The sequence below is a fragment of the Rhinolophus sinicus genome, chromosome 1 (genome assembly GCF_057876585.1).
Source record: "Rhinolophus sinicus isolate RSI-liver-muscle chromosome 1, RSI-T2T, whole genome shotgun sequence".
Taxonomy (NCBI): domain Eukaryota; kingdom Metazoa; phylum Chordata; class Mammalia; order Chiroptera; family Rhinolophidae; genus Rhinolophus; species Rhinolophus sinicus.
This window is the reverse complement of record NC_142501.1, coordinates 163,360,563-163,384,043: the sequence shown is the minus strand read 5'-3', so window position 1 is coordinate 163,384,043 and position 23,481 is coordinate 163,360,563. Positions and strand designations below refer to the sequence as shown.

Sequence of the window (23,481 nt, the reverse complement as noted above, 5' to 3'; positions counted from 1 at the left end):
TTATAAAGTGATTCCCCCGATAAGTCTAGTACCCACCTGGCACCCTACATAGTTAATGGAATATTATTGACTATATTCCCTATGCTGTACTATACATCCCCTTGATTATTTTGTAACTACCAATTTGTACTTCTTAATCCCTTTACCTTTCTCGCCCAGCCCCCAAACTCCCTCCTATCTGATAACCGTCAGTTTATTCTTCATATTTATGAGTTTTTCTGTTTTGTTTGTTCATTTATATTCTTTAGATTCCATATATAAGTGAAATCATATGGTATTTGTCTTTGTCTACCCCAATTTTGTTTTGTTTTTTTCCTTCGCATTTGCATGAAATATCTTTTTTCCATTCCTTTACTTTCTTTCTATCTGAAATGGATCTCTTGCAGACAGCATATGTTTGGGTCTTGTTTTCTTATCTATTCAGCCACCCTACCTTTGATTGGAGCTTTCAACCCATTTACATTTAAAGTGATTATTGATAGGTGTGTAGTTTTTGTCATTTTATTATTCATATTTATGTTCTTCCTTTTTTTCTCCTTCTTCTTCTTAAACATTTAAACTTCTTCTCCCTTTAACATTTCTTGTAATACGGGTTTGGTGGTGAGGAAATTCCTTTAGCATTTTCTTGTCTGTGAAGCTCTTTGTCTGTCCTTCCATTCTAAATGATAGCTTTGCTAAGTAGTCTTAGTTGTATGTTCTTGCTTTTCACTGCTTTGAATATTTTGCACTAATCCCATCTGGCCTGCAAAGTTTCAGTTGAGAAATCACCTGGCAGTATAATGGGAGCTCCTTTGTAGGTAACTAAGTGCTTTTCTCTTGCTGCTTTTAAGATTCTCTCAGTCTTTAACCTTTGGCATTTTAATTATGCTGTGCCTTGGTGTGGGCATCTTTGGGTTCATCCTGTTTGGAACTCTGCACTTCCTGAACTTGTGTGTCTATTTTCTTCACCAGCTTAGGGAAGTTTTCTGTCATTATTTCTTCAAATAGGTTTTCAATTCCTTGCTCTCTCTCTTCTCCTTCTGGTACACCTGTGATGCAAATGTTGTTATGCTGATGTTGTCCCAGAGGTCCCTTAAACTACCCTCTTTTTTTATTATTCTTTTTTTCTTTTTGCTGTTCCAATTGGGTGTTTTCTGTTACCCTGTGTTCCAAGTTGCTGATTCGACCCTCTGCTTCATATAATCTGCTATGGATTCCTTCTATTGTATTCTCATTTCAGTTACTGTAGTCTTCATTTCTGACTAGTTCTTTGTTATGGTTTCCGTGCCCTTTTTTTCACTATCTCTTTGTTGAGGTTCTTACTGAGTTGATCTATCTTCCCCCGAGTTCATTGAGCATCTTCATAACCAGTGTTTTAAACTCTATCTGGTAGATTGCTTACCTCCATTTCGTTTCTTTTTTTGTTGTTGTTGTTGTTGTTTTGTTTTGTTTTTCTTGGCGTTTTCTCTTATTCTTTTATTTGGGGTATGTTTGTCTCCTCATTGTGGCTGCCTTTCTGTGCTTGTTTCTGTGTATTAGGTGATCTACTATATCTCTCAGTTTTGGAAGGGTGGCCTTATGTACTCTTGTATTTCCCTGAAAATAAGACTGGGTCTTATATTAATTTTTACTCCCAAAGATGCATTAGAGCATATTTTCTGGGGAAGTCTTATTTTTTCATGTACAACAATGTACTGTATTATTCAAATACAGTCATGTCATCTTCTTCTGGAACATGGTCATAACGTACTAAATGTGTCCGTCTGGCTGATGATTTTAACTGGGGCTTATTTTCGGGGAAACACATAGGTGTCCTGTGGGGCCGAGAGGAACAGTCTCCTTAGTCACCTAAGCTGGGTATTCCAGTGTGTCCCTTGTGTAGGTTTTGTGTGCCCTCCTATTGTAGTTCAGCCTTGATTGCTTTTTGGTGCATCAGTGGGTGGGATTGACCTTCAGGTTGACTGGCTGTGAGAATTGGCCATGACCACAGTGAAGGCTAACACCACAGAGCATTATTTGCCCCAGTGGGTCTCTGGTGTCTGCTGAGACCACCCTTTGGGTGTGCCATTTGTGGAGCTAATCAGATGGTGCTTTATTGTGATCTGAAGTTGGCTACTGGGTATGTTGGTTCTAGACCCTCTTAGGAGGGCCTCTGATGCAGGCTGAGGTCAGCTATTGCCTGTGCCCAGCCCAGAGCCACCTTTTACAAGCTACAAAGTGATCCTCAGTTGGTAGCTGCTTGTGCTGGGCCTAGAAGCACATGGGTGAGGCCATGCTGCGACCCAAGGCTGGCTGCCACCCACAGTAGACTTGGGGCCACTCAACAAAAGGAACAGAGCACACTGAGGCTAGTTGCTGACTGCCTGGACCCTGTAGACCTTGGAGAATTTTTTGCTTTTGTTTTTGTTTTTGTTTTTTAAGTTTGTAGCATGGCAAGGCTCAGCCACTTAAAGAGCCAAGGGTGATGCATGAGTTGGGTGGAGTGAGATCTCAGGGAGTCAGCAGGATGGGGCAAGCAGTGTTCACCAGATTAATGCAGATTCAGATTTGGCACCCACCAGCACCTACAGCCTGTGGGAGAGGGGTCAACAAAGGGACAACGGTGGCCACACAATTCAGTTTCTCCATGTGTGTCTCTGGAGCCTTTTGAGCTGCTGTCCCTTTACTTGAGCTTAGGATGAGTGTTTGTGAGTCAGTGAATCTGTGCATAGGACCTTTAAGAGGATGCCTGGGTTTCCAGCAGCCCTCCATCACTCTGGGACTGGACAGAATCCCTGCTAATTTTCACAGTGAGCTGTTGTTGGGACTCCTCTTCTGGCACTGGAGCCCTGGGCTGGGGAGCTCGATGTGGGGCTGGGATCCCTAGTTCCTCAGAGGGGACCTCTATAGCTGATATATCCTTCCTGATTGCCAACCATCACACATGGGTGTGGGACCAGCCCATTTCATGTCTCCACCCTTCCTACCAGTCTCCATGTAGCTTCTTCTTTATATCTTTATGGCTCCTTAGTTATAGGAGTTCCATTCAGCTAGTCTTCAGATGGCTCTCCAGGTTGATTGTGTTGTAATTTTGATGCAGTTATGGAGGAAAAAAGCACAGTATTTACCTACTCTGCCATCTTGACTGGAAAACCTCTTTGATTATTTTTTACCCCAATCCAGTAAGGTAAAAAGCATTTAGATCAAAGTGTAACCTTAGTTCTGACCTATCATGTAGCATCAATTTCAAAGCAACAAACACATATAAAATACTGGACAACCCCTCGCCCCAACATAATGCCCAGAAAGTTCCTAAATCATTTAGTGTATATATTACTTTTATTGATATTCCTAATCATCTTTAAAATATGGGAAAAACTGCTGTACCAAAATTACATTAATAAATGAATAGACTATTTCGCGTATGTATATATAAATTATACACTCACACACACACTCACACACACACACACACATATATGAGCATATTATAAGCAGATTATGCACCATCAAACATTAGTTTCTTAGACTATAATGGCATTATTCTGCTTTAAAAAATAAAGCTCTGTAATAGCTGAGGATTAAAATATATCTATCCTTATTAATAAAAGGGAAGTAGTTGGGGTTATTCATGGAGGAAGAAAGGAAGGAGAGGTAGCAGGAGGGAGGGAAGTGGGAGAAGTCTGCATCCAGGAGGAAAACTGATGGCATCAGTTGACTCCTGGGGAAGCTCAGAACTATTCCAGTTACATAGGTGTCGAGGACTAAGAAGTGGGGCTACATACAAGAAGGTCAATCAAAAATATATTCCACCTGCATGAACAGAATTATCAATAGCCAGTCATGCCCCTCAAACACTCAGGCAAAAGATTAAAGATTGATATATAAAGAAACTAAACAAAATCCCTGGGGAGAATCAGAACATCAGAACAGGCACTTGATGTCACAAAACAAAATCTTCCGTATTTAAGAGGGTTTCTGACTAATGGTAAGCTCTTTGACCAATTGCAAATACAAAACCCATCAGAGCCCACAGTCAGCTTTTTTTTTTTTTTTTAATTAGTTTCAGGTGTACAAACCAATGTAATAGTTAGACATTTCACCCCTCACAAAGTGATAACCCCCTTCCACCAATCTATTGCCTCTCTGACATCATATATGTCTATTACAATTCCACTGACTCTATTCCCTATGCTATATTCCATCTCCTGTGACTATATATATATATATATATATATATATATATATATGTATATGTATATGTATATGTATATATATTAAATTATAGTTGACATACAATATTACTCAGCTTCATCTTCAGGTGTACAGCACAGTGGTCAGGCAGCTACACCATCCATGAAATGGTCTTTTGTTGCCTTTTTCTTAAATAAGAATGAATAACCAAGGATCACAAAAAGAATTGAGAACAATCTTGCAACATGGTAGACACAAATATACGAAAAATATTTACCTTGGAAGACATAGAAATAATTTAGGAAACAGAGAAAATTAACCAAAAAAAAAAAAAAAAAAAAAATTGTAGCCTCCTTCGAGATCACAAAAGAACACAATACTAAGATGAAAGTACATCAGAACAGTTTTATGCCTGTTCAGCCTGTTGATATCAAATGATAAGAACATGACAGTAATGGAAGAAGAGGAATGGGCAATCAAAATTAATAAATTAATCTCAGACAACGGGGCAATTTTAGAAACTGGAAAATACCCAAATATTTAGAAACTAAATAACAACTTTTAGATAAATCATGGGTCATAAAGAAATCAACAAGGAAATCAAAAAGTAATTTGTACTGCATAAAAATGAATGTATGAAAATGAAAATATGACCTATCAAAAGATCTATTGGAGCTAAAGCAGTGCTTAGAGGGTAAATAGTAGCACTAAAACACCTATACCACAAAATAGAAAAGTCTCAAAATTGATGACCTAAACTTTCACCTTAAGAAACTAGAAAAAGAAGAACAAATTAAACCAAAGTAAGCAGAAGAAAAGAAATAATAAAGAACAGAGGTCAATGATGTAAGCAACACAATATCTATAGAGAAAATCAATGAAGTCAATAGTTGGTTCTATGAGAAGATGAATAAAATTGATAAATCTCAGGCCAGACAGCTCAGGAAAAAAGAGAAGACACAAATTACAAATATTAGGAATGACAGTGGATATCAGTAGAGATCTCACAGATGTTAAAATGATAAGGGAATATTACGAATAACTTTATACAAATAAATGTGATAAATTAGAAGTGCCAACACAAAGTAGGCATTCAATGAAAGATGACTATCTTAATTACAATTGTGATTTTTAGCATTGCAAAGGTTCTGTATTGGTCAAATATGAAGAAGAGTAGAGAGTTATAAAAGCAGAATGACAAGTAATCTCACTCTTCTGAGACTTTCCCTCCATCTCTCAAGAACTAAAGTAGAATATAAATGTATTGGCCTCCACGCCAAAGCCAGCAGGTATTCTTGCTATCTTCACCATAACGTAGACATTGGTTCAGATCTGGTCCATCCCCTTAAACCTCTTTACCCAGGATGAGTAAATATAAAAGCCAGCAATGGTGAGACATATGGAATTGGTCCAAAGAAGGGTACCTGGCAGCATACCTGGCAACACATGCACTGTTTTTCTCATCTAAAGGAACACAACCCTGTGATGACCCACTTGTAAAATAGATGTTTCCCCTGGGACTAGAGGGCAAGAGTCAGGGGGCAAGGGGTGAGGAATAGGGAGGCTCAAATGTGTTTCCTTTTCAGTTATAACTTCTAAATAAACAGAATACTGCCTCAAAAGCTTGGCTGTCAAGAGCACTTAATGAACTCTCCACATACTGGAGTTAAGGAAGAAAAGAGAAATTAACATGATTGCTAAATTTCTGTTTGTAATCCAAATCTTGCTGAAAGCATACATACTAATGTACTAAATCAGAGTCATTTGGAAAATGAAGAAGAAAATCTTTTAAATATGGTGCAACATAATTTTTTCCTAATAGCACACACATTCAAAAGTTGTTCGGATATGCAACGTTGACCCAAATTCACCATCACATTTTGCAAATTAGGTTGAACAATAATGTTCATAAATTTTAAAGAGTAACCATTCTATCCCTCTTATTGTACTGACGGTCAGCTGTGTTATTTATTACAGTATAGTCAACGTCTTCCCTGACAGCTAATTTTCACTAGAAAGTTCTTTATGAGACCCTCTGCTAATATTAGGAAGTGAAAGTATTTGTTGACAAAAGAGCATTTTGATTCATTCATTTCTAATAATATGGTTCATGTATCAAGATTATTTCTTTTCCTACTGTTTGTTTTGTATGATTCACAAATATGAAAGTCATTATGTTTGTTGACATTAAATACCAGTTTTTCCTTAAATTTTATGAATTTAAAGAAAGGAGTACTAACATAACGTTGCAGCAAGGGTCAAACAGTCTCATAAATATACTTGGCCCTCACTGCACATGTCTGAATCCAAAACAATATGTAAATTTTCCCTCAGTTACATAGAATAGCAGCTTTATCAACACAATTTTTAAAAATAAAAGCCATTATGTATATCACCATAATCAGCACAACCACTAATCTTACATTTTACTTGATCTATAGCATTTTGCATTGCATCTTTCCAAACTTGACAGTAGTTTTTCAACAGCTCTTAATTAACCTTTGAATTGCTGGGTGACAAGTACACAGAACTGAATTTAGAGGAAGTAATAGCTTTCCTAGATGCATAAAGAACATGAATCCATAGATTCCAATTCTACCAATGCTTCTGGAGGCTTCTTCTGAATGGAATTGGAAATAATCTGGTACCACAAAATGATTCTGCTAAATGATTATCCTCTCTGTATTAGAGAAAAACTTTACTAATTTTAAGATTGCAGTTAAAGTTCCCTTACTGTAAGCCAAGAATTGAACTCTATGCAAATTGGAGGATTTATTGGACTGGTTCAGCAGCATCTCCCAGAGTCAAAGGCAAGGTCAAATATTCAAGACACAGGACTAGATACGCAGGCAGCTCAGGGAACACAGCAGGTGGAGCTCATGGCCATGTCTTTAAAGTGGTTAGCTTCATTGTCTCCTTAGCTCTGAATTTCAATGTTTCCAATGTGACTTTCCACTAGAGAGAATCCTATTGGCCCAACACGAACCAGCCATCTAAGCGGATAGGGAAAGGCAGGATACCTGTGGCTTCTGGCAGCCCTCTTCTTGATATGGGCTCCGTTCCCAGAGCAAAGACAATCGAGAGCTACCATCCCAAGGTTTGCCCTTTGTGTTTGACCTCTTGGCTGCATTTTTTTGTTTGTTTCTTTATAAATATTTTACTAGACATAAGCTCACATATTTAAAATTTTTCCAAAATATTATAATCTAGGTTTATTGCTTCCATTTCTGACTGAAATATTCCAAACATAAAGAAAATTACAAAAGAGATTAACATAACTAATATTAACATAGTTACCATAAATAATATCCATTAGCCAACATCCAGCTAAGCAGCTTACTCAAATCTTCACATTCTCCCATACTGTTATCATCAATTTTAAAGAAAGAAAACCTGACATCAGAGCCTATTCTTCAGTTCTGTTCTTTTCCCCTTTCCTTTCCAACCTCCTCCTACCTTATACAATGTAACCACTTTCCTAAATGTGGTGTGTATTATCCCCATGTAATTTTTATACAATTAGGACATGAGCGTATCCATAAAAAATTATCAAGTACTTTGTAGGTTTTTAAACTTTATGTAAATATTTTTAATAATCATACTTGTAGAGAATTTACTATGTTCCAAATAGTGTTTGAAGCACTTTGTCTGTGTTAGTTCCTTTAATCCTCACACCTGTTCTACTAACTTGATACTGTTATTAACCCAATAAAACACAAAGAAACTGAGACAGAGAAAAGAACAGAGCTTGTCACTGACTGAGGGAGGGTCCTGAACAACTTACTCTGAAACATACGTTTTTCTTTTCACTTAACATGATATTTTTAAAATGATTCCATGTTGATACACAGAACACACCTAGTTTTTCACATTGATTGACGTGCCACATCCCATTCTATGCATGAACCACAATTTGTTCTCATGTTTATGAACATTTAGGGTATTTTGCTATTCAAAGCAATGCTACAATGCACCTAGTTGTAATTATCATATATATGTGTGTGTATATACATATATATACGTATACACACACACATACATATGACAGTAGGTATAGATATAGAGATACAGATATAGAGATATAACAGTTTCTCTCAGATATATATCTTCTAGTTTAAAGACTGCGCATATTTTTCTTTTTACCAGATATTACCAAATTGCTCTGTGAAATGCACCTAACAAGGCACTCTCCTGACAGCTCTGAACATGGTGTCTTACTTCTCATCCTCACTTGCGTTTAGAAAGAATGATCTTTTTATTTTTTTCCAGTCTTTTGGGTGTAAAATATAACTCATTTTACTTTTCACTTCTCTGATTACTAGTACAGTTGAGCATTTATCTAGCCATGCCCCTGTACCATACTGTCTTAGTGATGGAGACTTTTTAATGTATGTTATTATCTGATAGGACAGATTACCCACACCATTCTTCTTTTTCAGTCTCCCCATTATTTTTAGGAATGTAAATGTCATTCATTTACTAAAAATCAGTAATGACTTTAATTAAGAAATCATTTTTCTGTGAATAAATATTTTGCACTGGAAATATTACACAGCAATGACAAAATGTGTTCATATGCATATGTGGCAGGTAACAGAATCAACTAGTAATTAACCAATCACATTTCCCTTTGCTCCTAGCACACAGCTAGACCACATTTCCCAGTCTTCCCAAGGAGGTGTGGCCATATGACTGAGTCCTAGACAAGAGAAATGGGACAGAGTATTGTAAACCATACTTCCAGGCCTGACGCATAAAGAACCTTCTAATGATCTCTCTCTCTCTCTCTCTCTCTCCACACCCTCCACACCCCTCTCCCTCTCCCTCGCTCTCTCTTCCCTGAGCTGATTCCCAATATCCAGAGAATTTTCACAAGCTGTATAATAAAGATAGTAGAGCTTATATATCAAAATAGTTCCCTGAATGAGTACATGAAACAGAAAAAGCCCTACTGTGAGTTTAACACAGTAACTGAGCATAAAGTAAGTGAACAATACATTTTTATAAAACCATTAAGATTTGTTTTGCTTTCTTATACAGCTCATTTTACCATAATCAATACAATACTTCATATATATATAATATTATATATATATATATATATATATATATATATATATATATAAAATGTATACAGATATACAAGATATATATTTTGTACACAACTATATACAAGTTTATAATCTATTACATGAAATCTTTGGAGCTAGAATTGTTTTAGAAGTCAGAATATTTGGAATTTGGTAAGATAATATGGTAGATAAACAAATATTAATCGACATTCCCAGGTAAGCCTAGGACAGCATCCAGTAACCAAACACATTAATTTTTCTCCAGTGAAATAAAGGGATAGTCCCACTAAATGAGATACAGTCTATAAAAAGCTTCATGTCAGATCAGGTTTCATTGCCAAATAACTTTATTCCAAACTTTACAAGATCCTTTGTTTTTCAGAATTTTGTGGATTTTAAATTGGTGGTTAAGAGATTGTAGACTTGAAAGTTCACATAAACTTTTGTTATCAGTGCACTTGCTGTGAGTAAATCAGTGGTCTTTTTACTATTAGTAGCTCTATTTTTATTTATAAAGAGAAGCAATACATTCTTAGGATGTTCATACCTCTATTAATGTCTAAAGAATCCTACTACATTTCACCTTTAGACAAATATCCAAGGTAACTTGTTTGCATAGAACATTGGGAATATAACTCCATAATCTGGCAGAGATTCTTTTTTTTTTTCAAATTTTGGTGACCTTATATCATCTTTACTCTTTTTTGTAGTCCACAAGCATCCAGAAACATCCAAAGCTAGATCTGAAAATGTATAGTGTCCAGAAAGTAGTAAACTGTATCTCCACTCCTTATGATGGCAATTGTTACTTATTATAATCACAAACGTATCTTTCGCGAATGCACTCAGACACGATGCAGGTTGCTCACTTATGAGTTGCTTCATTGGCTTGATTCTGTCAATCCAAACAAAACGGCATCTCTTCGATATGAGGACATGTACTAGTGGATCTAAGATTTAAATGGGAAAGCTTACTATGTATGCAACATATCTGGGCATTAAAACCATGTTTGGACTTCTGATTATTTGTAAATGAAGATGTTTTTCGAGTAAAATACATGTTATTTTACTTCAAATGACTATGGAAATGGGACACTAAAGAAATTAATTACACTTAGATCTAAAAATGATTGATAAATTAGACACTAAACAAATAATTAAACGTTCATGTAAAAATACCTGATTAATTTAAATATCTTAAAACATTTTTGTCTATGCAGGATGACATTATTGAAAGAGTGGCACTCATTCTTTCAAAAGCGGCAGAACTAAGCTTTGCATCTGCAGTGCCTGGTGGGGGTGTCCCTCCGAGGTCTGGCTCCCAGGTGGGTGCACCCAGCTCCCGATGCTGCAGGTGTTAAAGGCTAAAGGTTCACACCTGCACTCTTCTCAAAAATGTCTGCCTTTGGCTGACAGGAGCAACTCTACTCCCTCCTCCCCCGACCTCTGTGGCAGCTGACCATGAATTGACAGAGACTGGAAAGTTGTAGAAGGACGTGGAGGAGCACATCCCCTTTGCCTCACAGCAGAGCAAACTGATACGACTCACACTCCAGAGCTCCCTGTGTAATTAGACCAAGGCTAGGTTTCCCCTGAAACCGCATGTCTGCCTACCTGTTTCCTCTGTCCTGTCATGCTTCCCTCATGCCTGTAAGCAGGTTTCGCACGAGAAAATTTACTAAACCACTTGCATTAAAATCTGCATCTTAGGCTCTATTGCTAGAAAACCTGAACACAATACACATTATTTATAACTTATTGAACACCTACTAAGGATTCGGTTTATTTGTGCTTTAAATGTTACATAATTTTATTCTAGATATAGCTTAGCTGTATGAAAATTTTTATCCCCATATTGTGCATGGGGAAAGTCAGGCTGTGTAGAGTTGAGGAAGTTATTATATTTAGCTAGTAATAAGTGGGAAATCCAAGATTCAAACTCAGATTAATATGGCTCCATAAACTCCACTCTACAGAATTTCTCACTGCCTCTGTATCATATTTTTAACCAGGAAATAAAAAATTAAAGATCTATTCAACTATACTTTTTTTTAGTGAAATGGAAATTGATGTGCATTTTATTTTCCACAAACATTGATGTAATTTGTTTAAAATGAAGGTAAGATTGTATGAGTCATATAATTTCCATAAGGGTTTATTAGTGGACAAGCATGGATTCAATTAAAAAGGAAATAAACATATGTATAATACCTTCATTTTCTTAAAAGGGAACATTTTATAGAAGTTGGAAAATAGCAAGGAGGGAAAAGATCATGTCAGCACAATGTTACTGGTCATATACAACGCAATCTTATGTTTCACAGAGATTTCAACACAGGAAATGGGTATATTAGGAACTGCCTAATTCATAGGTTTTCCTGACCCACGTACAGTGGTTTCTTTGAATGACTCTGAAGAAAAAGCTGTAAGCAGTGATTTTATACCAGCTTCAATAATGCATATTTCAAAGCCCAAACTAGTCAGCCATGTAACTATTTACATAGTCAACATTCAGTGGGAAAATAAGTGTCAACAGGTTCCACTTTCCCAACCTGGGACAGCATGTGACCTTTCATTACAATTCTCATGAGTCTCTGATTAGGAAGGGAATATTTCATTTTTATTTTTTCCATTCAATAAATCCAGGATTCTTAGTTTACTACCATCTGAAAAATAACAACACCCCCAACCCTGTCCCTTAACCACTTAAAAGAATTACATAATCCTACTACTTTAGAAACACTATAGGAAGGGCCCGTGTATTTTCTGTTTGTTTATGGCAATAGCAAACTGGTCAGCACAAAGTAGAACATTAATGAGATGGACTGTGGTTTCCTATAACATAAAAGAATTCCATAACATAATGTGTTTTTCTAATATTCTTATTACTATAACATCTTGCCAATGACCAACAATATTTAGAAGCCTAATAAAATCTATAAATATCTAATTGTCCCAGGAAACCCATTCAGTCATTTTTTTTTAAAGAGAAACTCAAAACTAGTCAATGCTTCCCTTAAAAACGATCCATGAAAGTACTGCATATTTTTTTACTTCTATTTTATTCACAATTATAGCTCTAGCAATGTTAAATTTTTCTTTTACTGCAGAAATCATATTACTTATTAAATACTTGTCATGTATCATGCACTGTACCAAGTGTTTAATCTACATTTTCTGTTAAATACTCAATATTAAGATAGGGGTACTCTAAATCTCTATGTAACATAGCAGGGCATCATGGCTTAGAAAACTTTCATAGCCCCTTTGCAGTCTGTAATACAGGATAAGTGATAAATCTGGAACGTGAGTCTAGTGACTGTGTACCTCCAACTTCTATGCTCTTAACCACTAAACCACACTAAATCCTCTAAAGCCAGAATCACACTTCTCTTCCCATTAATAAAATTAGCATGTACTCCATTGAATCCCCCAAATAGAAACATGTGGACAGTACTTAAAAACGCCCTCTCACCATTTCCTACATCAAAACTTAGAACACAGTTTGCAGTTATCTCCAAAATTTCTCAAATTTTTTCCCACCATTCATTCTATCATTTCTTTATCCTAGCCTTCTATTACCTATTGTTTGAAATGTAACAATGGCCTATCAGTTGACCTCCCTGTCTCATATCTCAACCCCCGCCCCTGCAGACACATACTTATTCTCACATACTGCTGCCAGTATACTCTTAAAATACATATCTCATCACTTTGACCATTTGTTTAAATTCTGCCATGGATACCCATCACCTCTGGGGCAATGTCTACGCTATTGAGCACAGAACAACAGAGCCATTAGAACTGGCTGTTGCTTACTGCTTTGTTTTTTTGCCACCTCCCCCACGTTTATTTGGCATATATTCACAAAGTAGAATTAAATAGACTTGGTGACCAACTGGATGCAAATTCTGAGTGGAAGAAGAAAAAGTATTTGGTTTAATTGTAGATTACATGTCAATATCTAACATATAGCAATGTGGGCATAAACATTGGGGTTGAGTGCAGGGTCTTTTTCTTCAGCTGTCTACTTAACATCTCAACAACTTATTTTGTCAAAGACAATTCAAACTCAGTATCTCCAACACCAGATCCATGTTCTCTGTACCCCATTCCTGATCTTTGAATGCACCATGTCTTAATGAGTATAGCACCATCTAACCCTCTGTGAAGGCCCTTATCCATAACCATTCCCTTTGCCTCAACCACCTCCTCAGCCATATCCTGTCATCACATCCTGCCTAGTTTACCTTCTAAATAACTCACAAATCAATTCTATTTTCTTCCTGGTCCATGCTACCATCTCATCTTCTATCATCTAATCTTGCAACACATATATTGGCATCTATTTATCTCCTCTGTAACTTATTCTCTATATTGAAGGCATACTGACCTTTTCTATCTGAAAGTCTGATCATATCATCTCTCAACCCACTTATACACAACCAGAATTTTTTTGTGTTTTTCCTTCACAGTTGCAATTTTGCTTCATTTGTATCCTTATCTGATTATACACTTTCCCAAGGAACTCTAAGCTCCATAGACACTTGCTATCCATTGTATCTCCAGAAGCTAGCACAATGCCTGGTACAGAACCAGTTATCACTATTTGATGAATAACTAAATTTTGTTGAATAATAATTAATAGATGGACAGCAGAGAATCTTCTGTTTTGGTAGCAAGAAGCATCTGACGTCTGACAATTAAGTTCGCGAACTCATCCTAGAACAGTTACTACATATCTCATATCTGAATATCACTACAGTCACCTTGGGAGTACTCCCCTTAAGGAGCTATGCACCGGCACCAGAGCCTAGTGCACCCTTCAAAGCAATTTTGGAACTCTTTTTTCTTGAATGGCCATCAGAGCTATCATTGTATTACCCTTGAAGTCCTGAGTTTGATCAAAATGTCTTCCTTTCAATATTTCTTTTATCTTTGGGTAAAGAAAGAAGTCATTGGGGGCCAGATCAGGTGAGTAGGGAGGGTGATCCAATACAGTTATTTGTTTACTGGCTAAAAACTCCCTCCCAGACAGTGCTGTGTGAGCTGGTGCATTGTCAGCACTGATGTAAGAGCCATGAATTGTTGGCAAAAAGTTCAGGTTGTTTTGTCTAACTTTTTCACGCAGTCTTTTCAGCAATTCCAAATAGTAAACTTGGTTAACTGTTTGTCCAGTTGGTACAAACTCATAATGAATAATCCCTCTGATACCAAAAAGGGTTAGCAACATCGTTGTAACAAGTTCGTAAAATTAATTGTCAAACCTTATGTAGACAGTGAGTTCACGGGTCTGGATGATTAACTGAGGGAAAATGTGTAGAATGGAAGAGATGCAGTGCAGGTCAGGTGGAGGTATGAGGTGCTCAGCCCAAAAAAGAGATTGAGATACAAAAACAGAAGAAAGTAGGAAAAATATAACATAATTATGTCATAAACACCAAGATAGGAAAGAAAAGATATTGATAAAGCTATGTAAATACCTCAGAGTACTTTAGTAAGAAATTGGAAATTATTGTCTCCAAATAACCCCTTTTACCTCTTTACTCTAATTTCTATGTAGTCTTTTCTTCATACAATCATCACACTTTGACTTCTAAAATTTTCCTTAGTCTCTATTATATATACGAAATGCTTTCAAGCTGTTACATCTTCGTGCATCCTCTGTAATTCTACCATTTCTATTAAGACATTTGTGGAAATTGCAAGAAAAAATACCCTTAATCTTAGTCTATTTAAATATTCAATTTATTTAACATTTTCACTGATTTTTCTGAGAAAATGCATTGTGCAATATCTCACATATTAACACAGTGTGTTCAGTTCTGTGAATTTTTTATGTCCTCCTGCAACACTGTGATTTGCCACACTGATGTGAGTTTCTGGATTCGTAGAACCAGATCTGTTCAATGTGCTTTTCCAAGCACTTATCATAAACATACAATTAATAAATGCTTCGTTGCGGTGGTAGTGTCAAAAACTTCGTAGCATAAACAATCAGAAAACTATACTTTCTCAGGAAACAATAAATCTACTTACAGATGAGAAGGAAATGGTTAATCATTTTAGTCTTTAAAGAATTATTAAATCTGAAATACATGGGGCATGAGGTAGAAATGTTTTCACATATGAATGGCACATATTTAAAACAAAATTAAGTAGTTACATTAATAGGAAAAAATACTCATTGTGCCATTTGAAGTACCACACAATTAAGCCTTCTAAACATTTTTCTACATGCATTGCACATAAGGCTCAATATTTTGTCTAAACTAAATGCATGGAATATCATAGTCGTTTAAAACAGAGTATTTTGGAAAAAATGTAAAGAAAGAAACGTGTGTTTATATATAGTACTTGTATAGTGATATGTATGTATGATACATGTATGTATACATATATCATACATACACATGTATAGTATATTTGATATATGAAAATCAGAGGCATTCATAAAATAATACTGATTTTTTTAATTAAATTGGGTTACCTCTGGATTGATACAAGCTTTTTTTTAAAAAGTTATGTATCTATATAATATCTATGTCAACAGAATCTATTGAACTGAAAGTTTTAAGGAAACATATTTTAAAGTATTTTTATTCTTTGACTAGCAGTTATATAAACGTATCAAATTTTCATAAAATCCTGCTTCCTCCCAGGGCATAGCCTGAGACTACATGTCCAAGCAGTAGCTTTGTGGGAATGGTATGAATGTATATAATAAATAACTTGAGCACTGAAAATATGGGGTGGGGCTCATGGGAATGGGGAACAGAGGGAAGTGCTGCTTGCCAGAGCTCCAGGTTCTATAGCAGAGTAAATTCAAGGCCTAAATGGAGAAAACTAGTAAATCAATTTTGCAATTAGTTGACTAAAGGGAGAAAAAGGACACCCAGAACATGACTGAATTGCACAAAATAGCATTTGCAACCTGGGACCACTAAAATTAAAAGTACAATAAAAAGTGTGACTGTGGGAAAGTAAATCTAATCTTCTAATTTCCTAGCTACATTTAAAGAAAATTACCTGGGACAATTGCTGTGGAATGTGTCCTGCAAGCCTTATTTGGCCACGCAGGTCAACTGTGTCAGTTCTGAAACTATACTATATTTTTTCTAGTACGTATTCTCAATAAGATGACACAAAAAGACCAGCCAATGTGCTTCTGGGTGGAAGTTCTCCATTTATTCTGTATTCACACATGATGTGGAGAGATCCTAATGTTTAGGAAATAGTCTTTTCCCTTGGAGAGTTCAGACCACATAAAATTCACATATAATTTCTGCTGACAGCAAATTAATACAGATTCAAATCTCGTGAATATTGTATGTTTTACAGGAATACTTTTTAAAAAGCACATCCATTTAGTAAATGGCTTTAAGTAAGCTTATGATCCTAATAATTAGTCTTTCTAAACTATGTTATATTTGGTTGTAAACAGTTTGGTATAAAACCACTTGGAGTCTGCTTTAAGACAAGATGAGGAAATAGAAAATTAAGCCTAAAGTGCCACACTTCACACAAAGATACGTATTCTCCTGATTGTTATAATATCACAAATTCAAAGGCCCAAATAAATGACTATAAGTTATATTCAGAGTCAGCAAGTTACGAGTCTGACAAGATTCCAGTTTCCAAGTCAGTGACCGCCCAACATCAAATGTTAACTACTTAGCATTCTGAATAAAAGTTAAATTTAGGACCTTCTCTAGGGGGAAAAAAATCATAACGATATAATTAAACATTTGGAGTAACAATGTAGAGAAAACAGATAAACTTGCAGGAGAGCTATTGCATCTTCCCAGGTTCAAATCCACCAACCTACTTGGCAGAAGTGCCTTCAGCCTCCTTTTCTCCTGCTCTAACTTCACTAGTGGTTTCTGCCCCTCTCAAAGGCAAACCCTTTCCTGGTGCTCTGGATCTCATCTTCCACTTAAGAAATTCTCTCCAGCAAGTATTCCCTTTCTCCCCTACACCATCAATAGCCCTCTGTCTACTAGATCATTCCAACAATGTAACACACAAGTTAATATTATCCTTCTTAAAACACAACAAAGCAAGCTTCCTGGACTCCGGGCCCTCCGTCAGCTGTCACTCAATGTCTGTGCTACCCTTCACTACAAAGTTCCTAAAAAGAAATTGCTTCTCTTTGCCTTCACTTATATACTTTTATCTTTTCTCTACCTATTTCCATGAAACATTTAACCACAGCCCTCCAAGGAAACAGCCCTCGCCAATGCAATGGTATTTTTTTTCCTAGTCATAAACAATGGCAAATTTTTAACCATTTGTTGTGGGCTAAATTACATGCCCCCAAAAGATATGTTGAGGTCTTAACCCAACACTTGTGAATATGACCTTCTTTGGAAATAGTACCTTTGTAGATGTAGTAAAATTAAGATTAAATCATATTCAGTTGGGGGCAGAATCCAATAGAACTGGTATTTTTATAAAACCAGAAGACAGAGATTAGACACACAGGGAGAGTGCCATGTGATGGTGGAGGCAGAGATGAGACTGACATCTCTGCAAACAAAAGGACCCCAGCGATTGCTGGCAACACCAGAAGCTAAAGGACAGGCATGGAACACAGTCTCCCCGCATCTTTCAGAGAGAGCATGGGTCTGCTGACACCTTGATTTCCCACTTCTAGCCTCCAGAACCGTGAGAGAATATATTTCTGTTGTTTTAAGCCACTCAGTTTTTGGTAATTTGTTATGGCAGCCGTGGGAAACTAATATATCATCATATTTAACCTTTCAGCAGCTTTTGAGATGGTGAGCATTCTTTGTTTTGAATTTTTTTCTTCTCCCGTGTTTGTAGTATCACTCTCATCTGATTTTTCTCACTTTCTACTTCTCAGTATTATTAGCTGGCTCTTCCACACATTCCAGATCTTTAAATGCTGGAGTGTCCTAAAGATCTGTCATAAGACTTCAAACTTTTTACCTATACTCTCTGCCTAGTAAACTTTTGCAAGGCCATGACTTTACATACCATTTAGACATTCATAACTTTCTATTTAGATTTATATTCTAGCCAAGACTTCTCCCCTAAGTTCCAGATCAATATGTGTAAATAACCAATCAGCTTCTCTATTTAGATATCTAATAGGCATTACAAAAGTAATACAGCCAAAATAGAACTAATTATTGATTCCTGAAATAAGCATTCCTCAACAAGAATTCTGTCACAATGAATGCCACCATCATCTACGTACTTGTTCAAGCCAAATTTCCTCCCTAATATTCCACATCCAACCCATCAGTGAGTCGTGTCTGCTTTGCCTCCAAAACATGGAAACAATTCAGTAACTTCCCTCTATTTCAACTATTACCATGCTGTTTTAAATGTCACCTCTTGCTGGTTGATTATGAGCTCCCTAACTTCTTGCTTCCACTCTAGCTCTCTTTCCCACATCTTTTACGTTACACAGAAGCAGCAAGATCAGGTCAGGTCACTTTTTGCTTAAGATCATCTATCAATTTTCTATTACAGTAATAAAAGAATAAAAATTAAAGAACAAAATAAAATTTCTTAAAACCTATATGATCTGGCTGCTGACTTCCTCTCTAATTGCATCTGTCTTTATAATCCCCTTCAATAACTATATTCCAACTATCTGGTCTTCTTACGTTGACTATGTTATGATTTCTGTTATCTCAGGAGGTTTTCATATGTTGTTTCTTCTTCTTGGAACATCTCCCCCTCTCAAACACTTTTTTCCTGTTTCGTGTGTCTCTCCCTTCAAATTTCATAGTTATCTTTATTTCCTTCAAATCCCAATATACGTCACCCCCTAAATGTGATTTTTCTGTATACAGTGCTTAAAGCAACCAAACACTCTGTATTCAATAGCTCTTTATTCAATTTTCTAATTTTATGATCTTCAAAGCACTTATCCAGAGCTGAAAGTAACTGTTTCACTTTTATTCTGCTTAATTATTTTGTCTTCCTCCCTAAAATATAAACTCTTTAAGGACATAAAATCTGCAGTGTCCCAGTGACTAGAACAGTTCCAGGTTTGAGCAGGTGCACAAGAAATATGTCTTGAGTGATTGAGAAATGGATGAAAGTTGGGTAAGAAAATATATACACATATCCTTCAGGAGGCTGTTACAGTAATTCGTTTAAGGTAAAATGGGAGTTTGAGTCAAGTAAATGACAGTTGAAATGGTGAAAACTGAAGTGATTTGACTTATTCTGTTGGTACAAAAGTAATTACAGTTGAAAAGGTTAAAAATAATTGCAAAAACCGCGATTACTTTTGCACCCATCTAATACATTTAGGAGATCTTGAGAGGACGTATACCATTATAATAAAAAAAACATGGGTTTACACTCTCTAAAGCTGTTTGTGTTTGTTGGTACTACTGTCTAACGGTGAACCATTTCTTCATCCCTATGGAATCTGATTTCCATCCTTAGTATAGATGTAACTTGTTCTTGTCAAATAGTTTTTTAAAGTTTCTTTAACGTTTCAATTACAGTTGACATACAATGCTATATTAGTTTCAGGTATACAACACAGTGATTAGACATTTATATAATTTACAAGGGGATCACCCCAGTAAGTCTATTAACCACCTGACACCATACATAGTTATTACAATATTATTGACTATATTCCCTATTCTGTACTTTATATCCCCATGACTGTTTTTTTTCTCAAATGTACATGTTGCCAAACACAATAGATTTATTTCAGTCCTTACCTTGCTCAATCACTAATGATCGTTGGCTCCTTCTTCAATGTCCTTATCATGAATTCCTGTAACAGCACATTTTTCTGCATTTCTTCCCATATTTCTAGCTGCTCTATTAAGAGTCAGATAAATTCCAAACTTTTCTGTTGTAATTTACAAGGTCCTCCAGAGTCCAGTCTCTGCCCATATTTCCAACCTACCTCTTTAAATCTCATTCAGCCCACTTCCTCCAAGAAACTTTCCCTGATTTCAAGTCCAGGTTAATTCTATACAATTATATAACCAAGGTATGATTCTTTTTTTCTCTGAAGTACATTGAGAATTTTGTCTATATGTGAAATTTTTAAGAGACCTGACAATGAGAAAAATTCCAATCTTTTTACTGAGAAAACTTTGGTAAAATAGACCACCACAGATGCATATTTTTCTTTTGCTCTAAATTTTTCATCATACTACTATGACTATTTTTCTGTAAGTCACTTATTACAGTTTCAGCACGAAACTGTTTTCTTGACTTGGCACATTTTAAGACTTACAGAAGACTGTTATCACTAATATTATATTAACGAAGGGTAAAAATAAATATGTATTCCAAACAATGTTAACAACTTGACATATTTGAAACTAGCACACATTTTAATAAAGCAAGAGCATGTTCTCCTTGGATGATTCAAAATCATCTCTCTCATCATGTGCTTTTTATCCCATCTCCCAGGGTAGGACTGCAGGGCAGACCCTAGAACTATCTTCTAGAGGTAGCATGAAATCAAGTAGGCGGGGCAAAAGTTAGGGACCAGTGGGTGGTGTGACTTGGAGAAGTGTACTGGGAGGTCAAGCTAAAAAGAAGCAGGAAGTTTCTACACAGGCATAGCACAGAATTGGAAATAACAACCAGTCTGCCATGTACAGGCATTTTCCCTGCAACAGATGATTAGAATCTTAATTTTTTTCACCATTGCACTACTTCCACAGATGTAAATTGAAATAAAAATATGTCTACATATATTTCTATAATATATAAATAATAAAGAGCCATATTATATCCCTTGTGAATTACTTTTCGGGGAAGATATTAAAAGTCATATTATCAACTAACTACATATTATACACTAACTGTGCCTTTAGTGTATATACTTTTAGTTGTTGGATGAGATGTACTCACGCTCACTTTTCCATTGCGATTGTCTTCTTCTCTCACTGCCAAAGCCTTCAGAAAATTATCCTGCAGGTCTTTACCAGCACTAGTTAGTGTCCTATAAAAAGCAGGTCTTCGATTACAATATATCAGATAGCAAATATATTTAAAACACTCTGAGGCCAAAGTCCTTCTTTATTCTAAGTTATAATTTTCTTATAACACTAAAACGATATATACACATTATACACAGTCATTATAAAACATGCACAATTATTATAGTCTACTAGATTCCTCAAACTTCATACAGTTACAGAGTCTTTATTTAAAAATAATTGGAATTGAGTCTATAAATAATATACATACCCATATTAATACTCATGCCAGATACAGTTAATTTCATTTACATGCCCATTTTATTCTTTTTATCATGCCATGAAAATTTAATATATTTATACCCCTCACTATAATATTTATAGCCCAACAATTTTAAATTGCCTATAATTTAAATAGAATTTATTTTTTTAATATAAGAAAATTAAAATACTAGAGATGCCTATTCAGTTACTGGTATAGAGCATTAATTTTAGCTCTATGAGTGGAGATAATCAAGGCAAGAAAGGAAACTAGATTGAGTTATCCCTGTCAAATTTTTTAAAAAGCATTAAATATTCAAAAGAAAAATGAATTTCTCTAGAAGTGAAATTTAAAGGAAATGTATCACGAAGATCTTGATCAAGCAACATTAAACCACATAATGAAGAGTGAGTTCTAGAGTGATTTGCGATATAATAATCCTTTCTTCAAATTGCAATTTCCTATATATTCAGTAAACATTTTTATTGTCTACAATGTACCAAGAACTGTACCAGGCACATAATCCCTGCTCGCAAGTTGCCTGTGGTCTCTTAGAGATGAGATACATAAATATTATAATGTCATACCATGTAATATCTGTAATAGAGATATGCATGAATATCAGAAGAGTTATTAAGAGAAATGTGCAATCTATTCAAGGAAGTCACTTAATCTTAAGCTTTAAAACATTTACTGAACTAAACGTCAGAAGATGAGACAGCATTAGTTTGGAATGGAGGTGGGGTGAAGAATGAGAGCGGTGTCAGTAACTACAAAGGAATATAAGAATAGAGATGTAAGAGGGCAGAACATCCTAGAGTAATTCCAAAGCAGTCAGATAGTAAGTGCACAAAGTGAGGGAGAAACCATATAATATTAACAAAAGCTAAAATTTTTATTGACACACTGTTGTGGCAAGAATAGGGATAGATATCAAAAATATTTAAGAGATAAAATGGACCTGGTTATTTCCTTTTGTGACAAGTTAAAGAGAAATTACTACCAGGCTTCATTGAATCAACATGGACATGTACACTGTGTAACCTACTGATTACTTTGTTGATCTAGAAATTAAACACTTTAAATTGATCATAACTTGTCAGCTTTTGCTTTTCTAGCTTTATATGCCTTGGCTTCTAGTATCAATATCAAATAATAATTCAAACAGCCAAATATACATTAAAAATAACTACTAATTGGTACCAATGGAGAGAATCAAATATTTGAGAAATTTTTCAATCCATTGGTCTGTCCAAAAGCGAGTCTTCCATATTACAAAATACCTATGCATGCCCGTCTCTGATATTAAATCTCTAATATTTCAAATTTATTTTATCAGTTGTTTGACCAAAGAAACATGTATTGTTTCTCCATTGCTCATAAGATAACTTCTCATCACTTGGTCAGTTTCTACCTAACTTCCTTGCTTGTATTCTATATTTAAAACCAGAATAAGTTATAAATTCTCTGTGAAATTTGAACAGAGAATTAGTTTTACAAGTGTATCAGTCAGGACTGATTAGGTGATGCTAGAGTAACAAGTGGCCCAAATATCAGTGGTTTATAATTCAAAGGATCGTTTCTCAATAATGCAATGCTTCAATAGTAGGTTGACGGTGGCTCTTCACTTTTGAGGGATGAAGTGAAAGGCTGATGAAACAGCCTTTACCTGAAACATTTTTGCTTATTGTGCTGAGGGAAAAGAGAACATGGCCACACACTGGCTCTTAAAGCATCTGCTTATAAGAGACACGTGTCACTTCCCTCACATTTCATCAGCCAGGCCTGAAATCAAGGGGATGGGAAAGTACAGTCCTGCCCGGGGAACAGTAGCAAATATTTGTAAACAGTAGCCCATGCATCCCTGGTTTCCGATAGCATAACCGAAAAAGACTGAGAGTAGATAGCACAGCAAATAAGAGCAATAAGGTAAACAACTTATGAGTAAAATTTTAAAGTACAGAAAATGTGTTAAACAGTGTAGTTCATTACAATATAACCAAAAAAGACCTTTGTGAAAATTAAGAGAATCTTAGCCCCAAAGCACAACCTTCCC

The 23,481-nt window shown here is 35.7% G+C and overlaps 1 protein-coding gene across 1 annotated transcript in view; it reads right to left on the bottom strand.

Moving 5' to 3' along the window:
• CFAP299 (cilia and flagella associated protein 299) overlaps nucleotides 1-23,481 on the bottom strand; it is a 525,301-nt gene that overhangs the window by 285,288 nt on the left and 216,532 nt on the right. The window contains exon 3 of the mRNA XM_019719919.3: nucleotides 21,096-21,186. Within this exon, the coding sequence (XP_019575478.2) occupies nucleotides 21,096-21,186 (91 nt within the window). The remainder of the gene's footprint in view (nucleotides 1-21,095; nucleotides 21,187-23,481) is intronic.